General features: G+C 52.4%; 1 protein-coding gene across 2 annotated transcripts in view; it reads left to right on the plus strand.

Moving 5' to 3' along the window:
- Positions 1-19,719, plus strand: part of PRKCE (protein kinase C epsilon) — a 485,623-nt gene that overhangs the window by 450,051 nt on the left and 15,853 nt on the right. The window contains exons 13-15 of one of the 2 annotated variants that reach the window (XM_072741205.1): positions 4,407-4,595; positions 8,680-8,826; positions 14,017-14,046. In XM_072741205.1, the coding sequence (XP_072597306.1) occupies positions 4,407-4,595; positions 8,680-8,826; positions 14,017-14,031 (351 nt within the window). In that variant the 3' untranslated portion in view covers positions 14,032-14,046. The remainder of the gene's footprint in view (positions 1-4,406; positions 4,596-8,679; positions 8,827-14,016; positions 14,047-19,719) is intronic. The other variant, XM_025992586.2, reaches the window with a different exon arrangement.

Below are 19,719 nucleotides of genomic sequence, written 5' to 3' on the forward strand. Positions count from 1 at the left end.
GGTATCCTCATAAGGGATAAGGGAAAGCTTCCTGGGACACCTGCCACATGAACTGAGTTGTCCAGAATCCACAGCATTCCCTTTGGTGGTAGGGGTGGGAAGCATTCCTGAAAACAAGGAGGATTGAGGTGGGGGCAGGGCAGCGCAGGAGGTTCACTATTCCTGGGTTCTGAGTCCTTTGGGGCAGGGGCTGTGTTTCTGAGTACTCTCAGGATCCAGCACACAGATCAGGCTCTTAGTAAAGAATGAAGTCATGAATTGTTCATGAATTTATTGAATGAAATCATGAATTTGAACTCGTAACACTCCAATGTGAGCCAAGACGAAGGGGCAAGAATATTCTTCATCTTCATTCAGGAAAGGAAAATCATATAGCTAGAACATAGGAGTTCTTAATGCTCATAGTAATGAATAAAATTAGGACAGAAGACCAAGGAAGGTGCCTTTTATCCTATGGGATCTATAGATCCAATAAGAGTTTCCCAGTGGAGGGTGTCTGGGTCTCTCAGCCCTGTCCCGGGAAGAAGAGAGGCAACAGCAGTATGGCTCAGAAGGCAGAGAATGAGGGAAGGACAGTTGAGAGATTTCTCACAGACCACACAAGACATGGGGGACCTGAGGAGAGGCGTGAGGATAGTAAGTAATAGTTGAATTCCCTTTGGAACCTTTACCTTCAAAGAGATCTACAAGCAGAGATTTCAATCAGTCTTCCTTAGCAGGAACACTGGGAATTTAATCTGAGAGGAGAAACCAGTAAAAGTGAGGGTCCTCAATTGGGACCTGCTTTTTACCATCTTCCTCATTCTTTCCTTCTCAACAGAATGCTTGGGTCCAAGTCCTCTGTAAGCTGATGCCAGAGTCAGAGGGTTAACAGGCCAGCAGAGTAGTTAAGGACCCAGCCCAAAGCAAACAGTCACTTTATGATGCACAAAACATCCACACAGCTTTCGTGAAAGGCAGCCCATTGACTCGAGTCACCATGAACAGTGCCGATCTCTCTGTTTATGATGAGGCACACACGCTCTTCCTTCCCATTCCACCCTTGTGGCCACAGTGCAGCACCACCACTGCAAGTGAAATGGCGAACAATCCTGGTCTTTCTGGAGGCAAATTATGAGAATATTGCTACTTTTATCAAAGGCTACTGGGGAGATTCAATGAAATTAGGCCTTCAAAGCGTTTAGCATGGTGCCTGGCCCATGGTGAGCTCTGGGTGATTACCATCCCTGTTGCCGGCTCGTGGGGTGGGTTGGGGAAAGCGCAGTCCTACAAGTTGAGACTCCAAGCTGGACTTGACCTCTGATGCTCCCATGTGACCTTAATCTAAGTCACAAAATGTTTTAGATGCTCAGCTTCCTCATCTTTCAAATGATGGGAAGAGTAATGCCTGCCCTACCTGCCTCCCCAAGCTGTTTTGAGAATCTAATGAGATTAGAGCATGAAAATGCTTGAGAAACTGTAAGCCTCTATTCAGGTAGGAGGGGCTGTGAGGCCCTCCGCTGACCCTGAAACCACAGACACCTAATGAGGCACTAGCCCTTCCCCAAGGCCTCTCTTCCCACCATGTGCCCTTGGTGAGCCCCCACCGCACCCACTCACCTTTCCACACACCCAGTGCCTGTCCCCCAGGAAATGGCAGCCAGCCCTGGGTATGACTGGTGCCATCAGGCCCATTGCCTGCCCTTCTACCTCAGTTCTGAGCCACTCAAGGGGATAGCCACTGCACCCGTGCCCTCCCATAGCGTGTGAAGCCTTGCCCTTCTCACTGCCCCATTGCTGATAAGCTGGTTAAGAAGCAGAAAATTAGGGCCAAGCCCCAAAAGAATTTTATGAAAGATGCCACCCAAAATGGGAAGGTTCTGGAGTGGGCCTGGGGAAAGGTGGGCAGGGCTGTTCTGTGGTTTCTGCAGAGCCATCCCATCTGAGCACACATAGGCCACCTGGAGGTGACCTCCCCGCCACCCTGTAGAGGCTCAGAACCCAGATCTGCTAACCTCCTGGAGGCTGGAGGGTGGCCACCCCAGCATTCCTAGCCCTCTGAACCCAGGAGAGAAGGGAACACACCCAGTGAGACACATAGTGGGCACATGTGGCAGCCAGTGTCCCAAGTACTGGAATTGGCCTGGTCACAGCACAGGGCCCAGAAGCATACTAGAGCCCCTATGCTTGGCAGCTTAGAGATGCCCAGGGGAAACATCTGACCATGAAAAAAAAAATCACTAAAATCATGGTAGTATATGGAAAGTGGCTGCAGTTCTTAGGTACAGGAAAGGGTCTTAGGATGTCAGAAGAGAAAAGCTGGGGAAGTTCGGGAAAGCTTTCTGGAAGAGGTGGGTGATAACCATGCCCTTGAAACCAGCAGGGCCATGGTGAGCCAGGTGGGGTGCTAGATCTTTCATGAGTAAGGAGCCGCTGATTTTGGCTTTGACTTTGGCACAGAGCAGCATTATTGGCTTCTCGGTCAGTGGAGCCTATAGCTCTGACCTACAGATCCCGTGTGTTCACCACTGGACTAAGAGACCAAAGAGTCTCAGCAGATTGCCAGCCCCAAGTAATTCCAAGTTGGCTGTGTTTCCTTACATTTCTTTTCATTCTAAATTCAAAGGATTCCTAAAACATGCATGTTTTTATTGTTTTCAAAATTATTTCCACCTAAGTCTTTTTACTTAATCCCAAGCAATCTCTGGTCTGTAGTCTCTAGAAGGGTGTTTTGAGGAGACCATGGAAGATTCCAGTACTCACGTTCAGCCTCCTTTTCCCTTGCCCTCCAGAAATCTGAGAACTGAGCTGGAGCCTTGCTTTGGACAGGTTACCTGAGAGGTTACCTGCCTGAGGTATCCCTCAAGCTGAAGTGACTGTACGTGGCCTTTGCCTTTTGAGGAAAAGTCCTGGATGGACACCCCTTTTAGGACATGCACTTCAGCCATGCTTGTCCTCTCTCACCTTCACTTTTTGAAATTCTTCGTAGAATTACAGAGCCGAGAGCAACCTGGAGAAGTCGTCTCCCCTGTGTGTTTATGGGCAGCACCCTGCCTAATCCAGCTCTGATAAAAGGAGAAAATAATTATGGGATGGGGACCTCACTTCACAAACCCTTCCTTAGCAGTGGGGCCAGCTCAGCATTTATTTCTACTCCAAGCCAAACACATATCATTGACCTGCTGCATCCTATATATATGCAGAGACCAAGTATTTGGTCGGTCTTCATACCAACTTCCAGTTATATAGTTTTGTATCTTGCAATGTGTTTTCAAAATCTTCCACCTTAATTAATCTTAGGAGGTTCAGCTGAGAATCTGAGCTTCATTTAATGACAATCAGGTGAATGGTTCACGATCACCCAGAGAATTTAGCACCCAACTCGCGATGGTAGAGAAACACCCTGGCCTGTCTTCTGTGTCTTGCACAATAACACACGGCCAGTGCCCCGGGAAAAAAAATAGGGTTGGAACGATTATTATTTGCTTTTCAAAAGGTTATGCAGCTTATTTAGGTAGCATTCCTCCCAGACGTGGAAATCATGATTCAGTTTGTAAAAAACTGCAGTCCCCACACATCATTATGCAGGAAGCTGATGTCACAGAGTATTCCAAAGTCATGTGTTGTGCATAACACATTTAGCATAAACGAGTTTGACTATGCCTTCGGCCAGAGGAAAAGAAGCAAGGGAGACTGAGAGTGTAGGTAAGAGTAGGGACCATTGACAAAGGCAAAGCCCACTGGATGATCGAGGAGACAATTTGACGGGGGCTATTGCAGTAGGGGGAATGAAGGCCTGGGCCTATGAGGCAGGGAAACAAGGGATTTGTCAGTAAGTTTTATGGGAATGGTGAAGAACATCAGAGATGGGTCTTTATTTAGAATATCCAAAAGCCTAGGCATCCTTTGTAGCCAAAATACAAAAGGATGGGGAGATCTGTTAACTGTAGTTCCTTTTCCAAAAGCAGGGGGCTCAGGCGAATCCAACGTTGGGACAATTTCAAGGAGGTGCCCAGGAAGCTCATCTTCTGGCTCGGCGCTCAGCTACTTAGAGTGTGCCTGTGTCTCTCTTAATCCACGTCTTGCTACCCTAACCCTGATTGTAGCGTCCAAAATACACAGGCATTTTTCTATGGTCCCAAGTTCAAGTCAGGACCTTTGTCTGCTCAAAGAGACGGCAAGTGATTCCCACAGGGGGCAGACAGTCAGGGTTGCCTTCGGAGAGGTGATCGTTAGGCCCCGGCATAATGCCTTCCAAGCTCACTTTTCCCCAAATTGGCTGATTTCCCACCTCTGCCCTATGAGCCAGGGCTCCACTGTGCGGGGACCAAGCTGCAAAGGGAGGCACAGCCCCCGTGGTCCCCGCGGCCCAGGGAGGCTGCGGGCAGGTGTCCCCGTGCACCCTGACCTTGCTGCCTCCCGACCAGATCCTGCAGGAGTTGGAGTACGGCCCGTCGGTGGACTGGTGGGCCCTGGGGGTGCTGATGTACGAGATGATGGCCGGGCAGCCGCCCTTCGAGGCCGACAATGAGGACGACCTGTTCGAGTCCATCCTCCACGATGACGTGCTCTACCCTGTGTGGCTCAGCAAGGAGGCTGTCAGCATCCTGAAAGCTGTGAGTCCCACTGCTCCCCTGGCCTCCTCGGTCTTCCCCCTCTGCCCCGCCACCCCTTCCCTCTCCCTTCCTCCCCACTGCTTCTCTCTGACCCACCTCTGCTGCTGCGGCTGAATGGAAGGCATGCAGGCAGCCAATTCAGGGAGTTGAGGCACAAATTGCTTTCTGTGGGACCGGGACACGTCTGTGTCTCCTGAGAGGGAGCCCTGCACAAGTCTGTGTGCTCCCACATTTCAGAGGGAGCAGAACCAACCCAGGCTGCGCTGGGCCTTAGACCCTGCCTCCTCCCCTGCCACCTGCACCCGTCTCCCTCTGGAGCCTGATGGGCAAGAGGGAGGTGGGCACTGTGCACCTGTGTCCATGCCAGCATCTCTGTGGCCGAAGAGCTGATCAGAAAAGAAGTGTCCCCTCAAGACATGTGCAGCTGTGCCAGATTCAGATACGACAGAGACTGTCCCCAGCCCCACAAAGAATCCCTCACATGTGAGATGCTTTGTGCTTGCTCAGCACGGCTGTTTGTGCAACGTATAGCCACTTGTACCGGGGCCAGTAAGTGCAGCTCCCTGTCTGCCTGGGAAAGCTGTGGAAGGTGAGGTGCAGGGAAGGTAAGCAGAGCAGTTGACCTGGATTGAGGCAGGACCGAAGTGACAGGCTGAGAACCTTGACTTCGGTCCTGGCTTCTGTCGCCCATCAGAATGCTGCAAAGTTTAGCACCTGGCCTGTCACATTCACTGGGTGTCCATAGCCAAGTAGCCTCTCAACTGTGATTTACTCGTCCTTTCGATCAATTACTGATATTTACCTAATTACACATCTTTTACCAAGAAATTGTATATCATAAACAGAAAATCAGTATCAATTGCCATAGCTAAGTAACACAGATCATCATCGGAAAAGGGCAAAAAGACCTCAAATCATTCTGCCGGTGTCTGGGAGCACACATACCGCATTCTGGAAAGTGCCACACCAGAGCATGCTGTTCTCTCCTGCAGCTCTTGCTTTCTTCCCCTTCCTTCTTCCCCTCACCTCACCAATATCCCTTTGCCTCCCTCCCCCTCTCCCTCACCGTTAATAATTCAATGACCTGCTGTTTATTGAGGGCTTCCAGTGTGCGAGGCATCACACCTCACACGAAGTAAGTATTGGTGAGTATAGCACCCATCATCCAGCAGGCAAAGGTGGCCAATAAAGAAAAAAATACATCCACGCATCCAGTAAAGGAAGCAAATAGAAAATGTATATTCGCTCATCTAGTGCGTGCCAGTGAGCATCTAGTATGTAGTAGGCATCATGTGGGGGGCCGGCGAAGGAGAAGCCTGCAGGCAGCACCCAAAGCAGCCAGAGCACCAGCCCAGCAGAGCTGCTCACTTGCCCGGGACCCTGAACACCAGCCCAACAGGCCAATGAGCGCCCCTGCCCGCACCGCGGCATGGCCCTTTCATTTTTAGATGACCCAGAGCACTATTTCCCAACAAAGTGTGATTTCTGCCCTCCCACCCCCTAGCCCCGCACCCCCGTTCCCACCCCAGGAGATATTTGGCAACATCTGGAGATGTTTTCACCATCACAGCTTGGAGGGGGGCTGCTGCTGGCATCTGGTGGGTGGAGCCCAGGGACATTGCTAAACATCCTACGATGCACAGGACAGTTCCCACAACAGAGATGTATCCAGTGCAAATTGTCATTAGCACAGAGGTTCAGAAACTTTGACTATCAAAGATTCAGAAGCTAGAGGTTCCGCCTGTGTCAGCTGGTTGGCGAGGGCAAAGTCTCTGAGAGAAGGCATCTTCCCTGCAAGAAGAGCTTCGGATTCAGGAGCAGCTTCCTGAGATGTTAAAACCTGTATGTTTATCAGTGGCCCTGATACTTCCTCCCCAGAAGTGGAAGGGCAGGAAGAGCTAAGGAAGTAAGGAAGAGTCTTTACTCCCTTGGCCTTGGAACACTTGACTTCCTCACATTGTCCCTTGATTCTCAGGCCAGGCCAGGTTTTCCATGACTCTGGCTACTGAGCTATGTGTCTAAGGGCAGCTACTCACATGACAGTGGTGCAGAACTCTAGAGAAGACCATTTACATCATAGAGTCATGCAGTGCACAACCTGTGCAACAGTAAGTGCCAGCCCTAGTGCCTTCCTTCCTCAGCACTGTGCTCCGAGGCCCAGCATTCAGCCCCCCCATTTAATCATTTAGATGTGCTGAGTGCACAATAGAAGCTAGGTGCTGAACCAGGTGCTGGGAAGATAGGAATGATTCTCATATCCTGGCGCTCACCAAGGGAAAGAGATGTCTAGACAAATTATAATTTAAATAAACAAGAAACCTGAGGTCCCAGGTATCTACAGAGGAGGAAATCTGGGGAGGCTTCACAGGGGAGGCAGCATTTTGACAGGTTCTTAGAGGATACATGGGGACTGGACAGCAGCATTCAACCAGGGGAAGAAAGGATACAGGAGGCCAGCCAAGGTAGCCTGGGTTCAGACTGAGAAGTTTCTGCATGCCAAAGTCTATGGACTTTATCCTGTGGGTGGTGGGAATCAGGAGCGTTAAAGCAGGGGTAGCCTCTGCCGACTTTTAGATTAGGAAGGTGAAGTGTGTGGGATCCCTGGGTGGCTCAGCGGTTTAGCGCTGCCTTCAGCCCAGGGCGTGATCCTGGAGACCTGGGATCAAGTCCCACGTAGGCTCCCTGCATGGAGCCTGCTTCTCCCTCTGCCTGTGTGTCTGTGTCTCTCATGAATAAATAAATAAAATCTTCAAGAAAAAAACAAAGGAAGGTGAAGTGTGCCTTGGTACCATTCCTACTTCGAATCTCCCCACCCCCCCCCATCACTCTCTTATTTGCAGCCCTCTCTATTGCGTATCCATGTGCTTTGGCTTCAGAGCACCAGGCAAGGGTCAGTAGGAGACCCTCCCCACCCAAGAAAATCTCCTTTGCTGATGAAGCCTGAAATTGTATCAGTACAGATTTCTTCCTTTGGATTATGGTTCGTCCTCTTAAGTTCCTTTGTTTAAATACAGACTCTCAGCCTTCACCCTGTGAAATGTAACTCTGTCTCTAGCACACAGGTGTCACACACACACACACACACACACACACACACACCCCTCTACCCTTACTTTGGGTGGCTAGCAGAAATAGTCCCACTTCCCAACACTGAGTGTTTTCAAGGTTATATGGTACACATCTACTCAACTTATTTGCCATCAGAACTGACTCACTTAATAGGAATAAGCTCACCTGGGTGGTGTGGGGGAAGTATCAGGGCCACGGATAAAAATACAGATTTTAACATCTCAGGAAGCTGCCCCCAAGCCAGAGGCTCTTCTCACGAGAAGGGAGCCAACAAATATAAAACACATCAATGTGGTTTTTACAGACAAGTATTGAGAAGCCATAAGCCTTTCCTTTTCTTGTTTTTTTATCGGTTGATCTACCTGGGTATTGTATGCTAGAGATTACAAATTAAATTTTTTAAAAAGTGAGAGGGCTCGGGGCCAGGAAAAGGAGAAGTGCAGGAAGTGCCTTTGATAATTTACCTTAGCATGACTATCTGCTCTGCTTTCCTTTTTTCTTTCTTTTCTTTCCTTTTTTTTTTTTTTTTCTGGTTCTCTTTCCTTACCTCAGCAAAGACCACCATTGACCTCTTGGTGTAAGTGAATTTATCAGACCTCAGTCGGCCTGATGAGAAGACTCGAGAATCTGAGGGGACTCAGGGAGTTAGTAACACCCTGAGTTCCTACTCGCAGCATGCTACCTTGTTGACTGACCTTGGCCAAGCTCATTAACCTCTCTGTGCCTCAACTACCTCACTTCTAAAATAGGGACAATTGATAGACCTCAGAAGCTCACACTTAGATGAAGTGAGTTAGTATGTACGCTAGGTTTAGGATGGCGGCTGGCACATGGTAAGTTCTCTACAAGAGTAAAAGAGTTCCCTGGGGGTGGGGAGCAGAGCCCCCCAGGAGCACAGGAAATAGGCTTAGGAGCTGGTACCAAAGAGGTTGCCCTGGCTGACTTCCATCTTTCCCTCGCAGCCTGTCCCTACCAGGCCTTTGTCACTAATTCCTTTGTGTCATCCTCCCCACAGTTCATGACCAAGAACCCCCACAAGCGCCTGGGCTGTGTGGCAGCACAGAACGGCGAGGACGCCATCAAGCAGCACCCATTCTTCAAGGAGATCGACTGGGTGCTCCTGGAGCAGAAGAAGATCAAGCCGCCCTTCAAACCTCGAATTGTAAGTAGGGCCCGGAGCTCATTCCACACCATGGGTCGGCCTGGGCGCGTAGCAAGAGGGGTTCGGGGCACCTTTCACAGCCCCAACGGCAAGGGCAGGAGGAGCCGAGACGCTCCCTCAAAGAGTCTTCCTAGGCCCTAGGAATTTATTGTTAAAAATACATAACCTGTAGCCGTAACCAAGATCGTGATTTATATGGGACACAGAAGAAGACTTTTTAATTTTAATAGAGACCGGTCGATTGCTTATGATCAAAAGCCACAAATGCTACATAACGTGTACGGTAGACATAGAAGGGAGGTTTCCTTAGAAACAAACTGAGTCCATTTGAGAGTACAAAGTAAGAGCCACAGTCCGAGTGATGATGTGGCCCTAGTGTAGAGCGCGAGGGTACGACCCGCTGCCCGACGCCTGGGAGGGGCCCCGCTGTGCCAGGCCCCGGCCGAGCCTGTGAGAGGCTGTGTCCCGAGAGCCCCCGCACCCTCATCCGCGGTGCTGTCCCTGCAGACCCCTCTCCGGCCCCAGCACCCATCTCGGTCCAGGTCCTCAGGCCTGGTGCGGTGATGCCCGTCCGAGGGGCTGCAGGAACGCATGTTGAGGCTCGGCGGTTGGCGAGAGGAATCAGAGAGCAGAGGCCGTGTCCTGGCGGTGACCTGGGGGGCAGAGGGGCAGCCGTGCTGTCCTTAGAGTGTGCGTGCGTGCCCGTGGAGGGGGAGTATCTTAAGTCTGTTGGCTTGTAGCCCGATGAGGCAATCATTCAGACCAAAAATTGGGGCAGCCAGCTGCCTAGTACACTGGGAGCACAGGGGGGATGGGATATAGGGAAACTACAGGGCAGGAGCCCCAGAATGGTGGAACTGGGGTCCCCCGTGGGAAGGACTCAAAGCCATCCAGTCAACCCTCAGCCACTCCACATTCTGTCAGGTGGCCCCCTCCTCCCTCATGTCTAAGGACAGGAAGGACCCTCCTGGGCTCTGTGAATCATCCGAGAGGAATTCCATTGTATTCCAGGAGGTTTTCTGGGGAGCAATTACTGATAGTGCTGGGATTCTCAGAAATGTCCCCAAGTAGGAGGCAACTCTCAGCTGAAGGCGTGACCCGCTCCTGGGCCAGACTAGAAGGCGGAAGGCTCACTGTCCCTGGACACTCGATTGGCTCCCTGTTCCTCATTTGCTTCCTCCTCTGGTGTTTATGATTTCCGCCGGCTGGCACACAGCTTGGCACAGGCCAGATTTAGGTTCACCTTCTTTCTCTGTTAACATCACCTCTGCCCCTACCCATCTGTCTTCCCCTCGGCCCTGGGGCCTGCTGTGACTCTGGGCAGGGCTCCCTGTGCCATCCTGCTTGCAGGCGCCCCCCGCCCTGCACGCCCCCCGCCCCCGAAGGGTCTCTGAGAGTGGTCTTCAAGGACAAGATTAAGTGTGTCCTGGAAAAAGAGAGGGGAAGTAGAAGACCAGAGGCCAGGTGGAGAAGGAGGGGAAAGCTAAAGATCTGAGGGTACAATGTTATTGTGGGTTTAGTCTAAGGTAATCAACCTGAAGCAAAGTGGGAAGAAGGGCTTAAGTGGAGAATGGGGTCCCAGGACAAGAGCAGGGGCTGATCGGCCCGTGCAGGTCTGCAAAATGACTTACACAACACACAGCTAGGCTCCCAGAGGGCTGGGGCAGGCTGGACAGGCTGGGGCGGGGGTGGGGGCAGCCCCCCCACAGGGTGTGGGGCCAGAACACAGGGAAGCCCCAGGGACGGTCAGCAGGGTGTGGGGTGTGGCAGAGGCAGGCAAGGGAGTCTCTGCCGAGAAGCAGGGAATTAGGGAAGAGCTTTATGATAAAAGGGCCAAAGAAGTTTTAAAGTATGGGTTCATGGAGAAGAGTCTCTCTTTGGGATGAACTGATGGCAGAACATTGCTCAAATCCAGCAGAGGAGAGTGCTCTGAGATTTCAGGGGCCTCATGAAACTCCTGTCTCCAGAAGCCCTTCCCAAAGGCCTAGCAGTACCAGGGATTGTCACCCACATGTGGGGTGTCACCCTCTCTCTGAACGCAGAGCCAAGTGAAAGGGCAAATAAGAGTGACCCTTTGAGCTATATCTGGCTTCCCCAGAATGAGGGAAGGGCGTGAGGAACAAGTGTGAGGTTTCTGTGGGCCTGTGGGTTGGAGAAGGAACCAGACACAGAGGAAGGGGGAGAGAGGGGAGAGTGACTCAGGAGGCCAACCCATGACCCAGTCTGCTGGTGGGCAGGCCTCACCCAGCCCGGACAGGCAGGGATGGCGGGCCAGCAGTGCAGGCAGGCGCTCCTGTGGGCCGGGGTGGGAGAGGGTCTCAGCAGTAGAAGTACATCCTTGCATGAGGGGGCCAGGGGGGACTCCTTCTCCTCCTGGAGTCACAAGGGACCTGTGCTTCCCTCCCTTGGGCCTCTCACGAGCCCCCAACCTGGGACCAGAGGGCAGGACTCTTCCTGCTGCCTTTTCTCAGGGGCTCAGGACAGGCTTCCTGGGGTGTGACCTGGGAGGATGGCAAAAGGTAAGGGCAGGGGCCGTCCAGGCTCTCCCAAGGATGTCGAGCTGAGTCAGCGTTCCCAAAGACGGATTTCATCCCTGCTTCGCACATGTTCTGTGCATGTTCCTACTCGACCCCACAGACCTCCAGAGTAATCCTGGATGCTACTGGGAGTTGGGGGGAGGGCATTTATCCAGCTGGTTTAAATTCTGTTTGGAAGAGAGAGTTAGAACATCTGAAGGAAGGATAAGGAAGGAGACTGACATTGCGCGAAGAGATGTTTTCTGGTCACATTTCAGGCTAAACACTGGTTGACCCTTACAGAGTTCTCAGCTACAGGTCTTTAATGTTCAAGTTATTTAGGTACCTGGTCAAGTATTTAGGTATCTGGTCACATGTATTTCCTAGAGATGTCTCTCTGGAGAAGTATCAAAATGGAAAAGAAAAGAACAGTCTACATCTCATTAGCAGGTTGGAAAGGTGTCCCGAGTCAGTCCCTAGGCTGAACGCTTTTTTCTGAAGAATGTTGGTGGTACCACCCTGAGTCCTCTGTGGGCTCGTATACAACAGAAATGAATTTTAAGTTGAATTAAAGCCCACCACAGTGACAAGCATACTGAAAGCCTCTCAGGACCCATGTGGAACTCACACGAGGTTTGTAGAAGCCACTACCCGCCTCTTACTAACTCAGGATCAACCCTGAGTACCCGCCTGGCTCAGATCACAGCCAAGGAGAGGGCTCTGCTCCATAAGCAGGGCCAGGTACCCACCGGCAAAATAGGTGGGCTCCCACAAGAGGTCACTGGAGAGACATGGGGGGCTGAAGTAGGTCCCGCAGAAGTTGTCCCCTGTGTACAGGGCAGGGATTCCATCACAAGACAGGCTGTCCTCGGCTGAAGGTGTCCCGAAGCTTTAGGGCACATGAGATGCCTTTTGAGGAGAGCTAAAAGGAAAGATTTTGACGGAGGGAGGAAAGAAAGTGGGTCTGGAGCCTGACCGTGGGAAGAAGTGGGCAGGATAGTGCCTTACAAGTCGCCAGGGACAGCGTGCAGTTCTTGCATCTTAGGGACAGACTCCTTGAGAAAGGAGAGGACAAGTATGTGAGCAACATCAGCAGCCTTGCAAGGGCAGAGAAACCAGAGGCGTAGACACCCCCGTAAACTCATGCCCCAAGCCCCCAGGGCATTCAGTCAAAGACCTGGGCCCCCGAGGGAGCTCTGGCGCTCCTTTGTCTTGGGCTAGCTCCACTTGCTCCCCACCCATGCCCGTTGACATCACACCACCAAAATGCCACCGTCCCCCTCAGGAAACAGCTGGATAGTGACCACCCCATTGAATTTACCGGACACACTGAATCTAAGGACCTGGGGGCGTGTCCTGCTTGTCTGATTCAGGAGGGAATTGGTTTTGTCTGGCGGGAGGTGCTGGGCATGAGGCTGGGTGAAGTCACGTCATCCAGGCTAGAGCTTAAGAGGAGCCAAGACAGAGTGGCACATTTTCTGGAGCTCGGACTCTTGCCACCGCCACCACTAGGATGAAGCTTCTGCACAGTAGAGCCTGCGGGGGAGAGCAAACCTGCCCACTGCCTGGGGCCGGTCCAGCTAAAGGCAGGGGTGCCTCGATCACCCTCGATCACCCCTACAGGGGCTGGGGATAAGGCGAGTTCCCGGGCCTGGTTTCCATCCTCTCTGTAGGAAGCCTTGCCCCTCCAAAGAGCTCCCCCACGAGACTGTCCAGATTTGCAGTTGGCCTCTGGCCTCTAGTCCAGTTCCCTCGCATACCTCGGATGGCTCCTGTCCCCTCCGGGCCTTTGCCTTCTTGAGATGTTTGCTAGGCTGAGATTTCTGCTCCCTGGCGCCTGAGCCTCCCTAACCCCTGCCCTGACTCACCAGCTGTCAGTAGTCCGGGGTGCCTGCCTGCAGATTTACGCCCGTTTGCACTAACCCCCACCCCGGGACATTGTTCAGTGGCCTCTGCTTCCGCGTGGAGATTCCCTGTCATTCATCCTGCCAGCGTTCTTGTATTCTCTCCTTCCCTCGTTTTCCCTTTTATACTCCTCTTGTCCACCATGTAGCCACCCACGGATCCAACTGACTCTGCCCAAGCCGTCAACACCAGACCAAAGGCTTGGTACCATGATGTGTTCACATCCGTCTCTGGAGGTGGCCTGCCTCAGAGCAAGGGCACATGGCAGCAGGAGGTGGGGGGTGGTGGAAACGGAAAGGCCAGTGAGGCTGGAGGCGAGGCCTCTGATGCTAGGAACAATCTCCAAGCATAGAATCCATCCGCCTGTTCCACTGGGGATGTCGACCCAAGGTGGTGGCATCGTCATGTAGTCAATAAATGTAGCACGATCCGCTTTTGCATTCCTGGTGCGCTCACCTTTGGGCACCGGAGAGGGCCGAAGTGATGTGTTCTGTGTGGTTGGGCAGCATCGTCTGACCACGCGGGTCTTGGAGGTATTGTCCCACTCCGGGCCTATCTCCTGTGTGATGCTCCTTTCCTGCCAAAAAACATGAGGCTTGGAGATTATGGCTCCCAGGGCTCTAGCTCTGGAAGTGGGGGAGGCCAGTGGAGGAGGGAGAGCCCTGCCTCCCCAGGAACCTAGCTAGCTGTCCTCAGTGAAAGCCAAGGGCAATGAGGGAAATGCTGGCCAAGTAAACTTCTCTTTGTGTACGTGTTCTCTTTTTTCAAGTTTGCATCAGTGTGAGTGTCCCTCTTTAAGGTAAGGCCTCCAGAATGGGGAGTCTCTCCAGGTAGGTGAGCCCTCAGGCCCGGTGACATGGAGGCCCTTCCAACCTCATGATCCGTTTCCATCCAGCCATCCACACTGCATGGCGGGACCCTCAAGGGAGGCCTTCCCTGCATGCTCCTGCATGACCGGGCTGTGCTGAGAGAAAACCGGGAAGTGGGCAGGAGACCCTCACAACCTCACCAACCTAGGAGCCTGAGGAGGAGCCCTGCCGGACGGGCCGCCCCTTCCCCCAAAGCGAGGCCCCTGCCCCAGGGACCACCTGATGGTGTGTGCTGTGAAGACGGAGCCCCAGGTGACCATTGCAGGCTGACCTCCTCCTCCACCTGGCAGAGCAGGAACGGGGCCTGGCCGGTTCCTATAGACATCAGTCAGGGCATCCCCCTGCACTGTGTCCATGGCAGAGTGAGAGAGCTTAGCCTCCCAGAGGCTGCACGGTCCCACCAAGAGCAGGGACACTGGTCTGGGCCTGGAAGGCATGGGAAGTGTCCAGGAGCCTGCTTCTGGCAGTTGGCTTAGGTAGTGACAGGGTACAGTGGGCGGGCACTGGCTCTGACCACAGAGAGGCTTGGGTTGGAATAAACCTGCTGTTGCAGGATAGCCACGTGGGCCTGGGGAGTCACTTTACCCCCAGACCTCTGGCCTCCTTGAGCCCCACGTCCTTAGCTATAAAATGGGGATGAAAAATACTCATAAAATTATGAACAGGATGAGCCAAACATGTAGATCTCTAGGAGTGTTAGCTCCCCTCTCCATTCTCTACCCGCACCCAGCCTGACGAAGCCCCTGCTTCCCCCCTCATCCCAGCAACCAAGAGCTAAGGCTTGCAGGAGGCCAGGCTGTGGGATCAGATGTGGCCAGGCTGCAGGAGAGTCAGGGCCTCGGGCCGCTCATCCGGGGAGCAGGGGTAGTGATATCGCCTATGCTGAATGGCTGGGAGGAGGGCAAAGCAAATGGTGCGGAGTGGTCAGCACAGGCCCTGGGCACAGCAGGTGCTGCCACTGACAGTGCTGACGCTGATAGTGCTGGAGACCCCGGGGCTCTAAGACCAAGGGGCCGGACAGGGCACAGCTCCTGGAGAGGCCAGGGGTTCGCATGGGGATGACACGATATGGTCAGGGAAGCTGCCATCGCAGGGAAGAAGAGCATGTGAGGCCTGGCAGAGAGCGCCTTCCAGCCTCTGCCCAGAGACTTCTGGTGTTTAATTCTGGCCCTGCCCCTGTTCTGAGATGACGGGGTGGGCACCGGGAGCCAGGGGATACAGCAAGGCAGAGATGGACCCAGCCATTCTAATGGCCTTTGGGGAACCCCAAGGGTCTGGCCCCCTTGAACTGTATGAGTTTACTTCTCCTGCTTTCTTTCTTTCTCAGCGGGGCTGTTGCTGAGCACAACCCTGCAGCCCAACCCTAAAGTGGTGGCAGCCTGATGACGCCATGGCCCTGTGAACACAGCAGGTTCCCAAGTATTTCTAAGCTAAACAGCCTCAGTGGGGCATCTTTGACTCTGCAGAAGGGATTTCTCCATCTGAGAACCGTGTTTGCAGGAGCATTCCTGTGGCCCGACCTGTACGTCAGTTTGGTGCCCCCACCTATCACCTCAGGGGAGGAATTTGAGCCCTGGGCTGGGCTGGGTTGGGCATTTCTATAAGCTCCGAAGTTTTCATCTATGATTTCACAGCTGTTAGGTTGGGATTTGCCTTCATGGGTTCATCAAACTGGTGTATTTTGAACTTCATCTCCTCCCCACTCCATCAGCACTTGAGCTAACGCACAACCTACCAGGGAGCGTGGGACCTACAGGCTATGTCTGTATGAAGGGGGGAAGGTCCTGCAGAGGAGCTGGATCTCTTGGCAGAGAAAGCCAGAAAGGTTTAGGGAGAGACAACTATTAGGGAAGAGGTGTTGGGGGAAAGGAGGGAAAGGCAGGGTTCAGGGTGCCTGGGTGGCTCAGTCGGTTAAGCCTCTGCCTCCGACTCAGGTCACGATCCAGGGGACCTGGGATTTGAGCCCCGCATTGGGCTCCCTGCTCAGCAGAGAGTCGGCTTCTCCCTTTCTCTCTCCCTCTGCCTCTCCCGCTGCTTCTACTAGCTTTCTTTCTCTCTCAAATAAATAAATAAAATCTTTTAAAAAAAAACAAAGACAGGGTTCAAATCAGCAATTTTCAGAATTTTCAGCAGGAATTTGGAGAGCACATACTTTCTGCCCTCTGAGAAGCTGCAGAGGAGGCTGGCTCATATAGGAAGTAAAGAACCCCCTAGGGCAGCCCCCCGTGGCTCAGCCTTCAGTCCAGAGCGTGATCCTAGAGACCTAGGATCGAGTCCCACGTCGGGCTCCCTGCATGGAGCCTGCTTCTCCCTCTGCTTGTCTCTGCCTCTCTCTCTGCATCTCTCTGTGTCTCTCATGGATAAATAAATAAAATCATTAAAAAAAAAAAAAAAAAGAACCCTCTATCACCTTAAGGTTACCATCTTGAGGAGTTCGGGCAGCAGGAAGTCCTTGAGGAATACCAGTGTAGTGTCAAATCCAGGACTTGACTTGGGGACAGAGTCTCTCAGGCTTGCCTCCTGGAGTTAGAGGAGAGGAAGGAGAGATGGAATGCAGAAGAGAGCCCCTATAGACAAGCCAGCAGGCAGGGCCTCTGTGGACCACGGGAGCCACTGCCCACCCGTGATCTCATAGACGGCCCTGCCTGGGTGGGACCACATTGCTGCATGAGCAATGCCCCTCTCTTGCAGAAGAGGGTAACGGAGGGTCTGGCAGCCTGGAGCGGAGGGCCAGGAGTCAGAGGCTGGATACCGTGCATCCGAGGTTCCAGAGGCTAGAACCTCATCCGAGGTATGAGGAGTTCACTCAGCGGAGTGAGCCTCATGCCTTCCCCATGGAGGGCCTCAGGCCTCCAGGCCTCCAGCCAGCATTTGGTCTTTGAAGGGTACAGGCATCAAGGGAAGCCATGCAAGCCGACCGTGTTCCCCACGCACACCAGCCTCCACGTCCAGGACTTTGAATCCCCAGGGACACAGCTGGCTGTCACGGAGAAAAGAAGCTCTTAGAAACCCAGCTTTGCCGCGGGGGGATCGGTGCCCTGTTTGCACCCCCACTGTTTGTGCCGGGGCAGCAGATGGTAACAGACTTGGATTTGGCCTAACCTTTGACATTCAAACATTATTCCAGAATTCTGGGATTTGACAAACACACATTAGGTATGTGACCCATCATTACAGTTCAACGTCAGTCTTTTCAGAGTGAGGAGGCCTGGCTCATGTGCCTTCAGCACTCTGACCCTCCACGTGATTCTGGCTGCTTTTCTCTGGGACCTACTCCACCCCCAAAGGGCATTTCTTAGAGCGCAGAGCTTGAATGTCAGTGGAGTATTTCAGGTGTGCGAGCCCCAGCTAGGTGTGGAAGAAGGTCGAGAATGGCTGGGGCGGTGAGATACGATACTTGCCTTAAGTAGGGAGATGGGAAGATAAGCCTGTGGTGGGGCTTATCATCTGTGATGACTTGGGAAATAAAGCAGACCTTGACTTGGGGCTTGGGCCAGACTCCCTCCTCCCGGCATCTCTACCAGTGTTTGGAAACCACAGGACTGGTGGTCCTCCTGGGGAGGCAGGGCAGATTCAGGCTCCAGGTACCCAGGCACCTGGGATGTGAGTGTTCCACTAAATGATTCAGAATACAGTCCCTCCAAAACATGAGATTCCAGAATTGAGCCCCCACCTGGTACCACAGGCAGTGAGCACAGGGCTGGGTGCTGGTCTCTGTATCTGTGAGATGTGGAGCAAGTCCCTGAATTTCTCTGCTCCCTTCCTGTAAAATGTGGGACTTATGTAATGCCTACAGTGTCTTCTAGCCCCATGAGGGCAGGGATTGGAGCTTCTTTGAAGTCAACTTTATTGTAATAAAATTCACATAGAATAAAATCTACCCGTTTAATGCGTGTGTTGTGATGCCTTTTCACAAATGGGTGCACCCATGTTACCAGCAGCACGGTGAATATATAGGACATCTCTACCCCAAATGGTTCCCAGGTGCCCTTTGCCCCAGGCAGTCCCTGATCTGCTTTCTGTCACTGGAGAGTAGGTTTGGCTTTTCTAGAGTTTAATATATATATATGGAGCCTTATAGTATGTGCTCTTTTCTGTCTGGCTTCTTTCACTCAGCGTCATGTGTTTGAGACTTGGGAATTATATTTTTAACTTTTTAACCATGGAAAATTTCAAACATGTACAGAAGTAGAGAGAATCCCCGTGTGTCCGTCACCCAACACCAACAATTAGCCGGCTCTGGTTAATTTGTTAGGGGAGGGATTTTATCTGTTTCGTGCACAGCTGTGCCCTCAGCATAACTCCTGGCAGTTAGTAGGCATTCAGTGTATGTGCGTGGGGTGAGCGAATGAATGAATTCTGTGGATCGACAGGTTTTTTTTTCCAGAGAATATTTCTGTCTCAGCTCCATCTCCAAATTCTCTCCTCACCTTTTATGGCCCAAGAGCTATTCCAGTGTCTGCCTGGGAACTTGGGGGGTGATAAGATCCTGCATTAGGAAACCTGAAATTGTTGAACGGTAAGAGAGGTAGGTGACCTCATCTTGACTTGAGAGGCATATATTAGAGTGTTTACAATCCCCGTTTCAAAGCCAGCAGGCAGAGCAATAATAAATCCCAGCCAAGAGAACTGATTTCTATCTAGAACATTTTCATAAATAAGGTGGGGGTGGGATTGGTGAGTGGAGGAACAGAGCTTGTGCCAAGACCATATTGGAAAGCTTCTCTGGGCACCAAAAGGTATCCCTAGAAGAGCTGAACCCAACAGCTGTCAACAGTGACACTGCTTCGAGAAGTCGATGCTACGTGAGAAAGGACCCCATAGTGAGAAGTGGACGGGGCCAGCTTTGCCACCGTGGGCTTGCCCACTCTCATCCAGAGACCCGGGCTCCTGATCGGGCACAGGTCCTGCTGCTGCACGTCCTGCGTGGGGCCGGCTCGGTGCAGAGCCCGGCTGGGGCGCCCAGGCCTCGGGCGAGCCACAGCACGCAGGACACTGTCTCCTCCTTGGCTGTTTATTCCTGGATATCCATTCTGGGTTCTCCATGTGTTGTCAGTTCCCCGCACCCCTACTGGGTACCCCGTTACCCTACTTTGGGGTCTCTCTAGCAGTGGGTTGTAAAATCAATTTAACACGTCAGGTGAAGAAAACAATTTTAATGCAGGTTAGATAGGATAGGATTGGATCGGATAAGATAGGGTAGGGTGAGGTGGGGTTGGGTCGCGTCAGTAGAATAGAACAGAACAAATAGAACACCAGACTAGAGCCCAGGATGCAATGCAGGTAAAGTCTAGTTTGCTGAATCTTTCCCGGGGCTGCTGGGATGAGGGGATGGTCCACTAGGTTATATACAAAATGTATTTCTTACTGCTGGTTATAATAGAACATTTTGAAGGGCTATGTCCTTCATCACCCTAATGTCTAAGAAATGAACCCAAAAAAGTATAGTGGGGATGACGATCTCCTGGACTGTGAGGGACACAGGGAAGAATGCAGGTGTTTGTAACACAGCAACAAGACCATTGGTGGAAGCCACTGAACTGGGTACCTGTGCTGGACTCCGGGCTGGAGTCCTCAGCAGGAAGGTACGTTTCAGGGACATT

Source organism: Vulpes vulpes, chromosome 16, assembly GCF_048418805.1.
Source record: "Vulpes vulpes isolate BD-2025 chromosome 16, VulVul3, whole genome shotgun sequence".
Lineage (NCBI taxonomy): Eukaryota > Metazoa > Chordata > Mammalia > Carnivora > Canidae > Vulpes > Vulpes vulpes.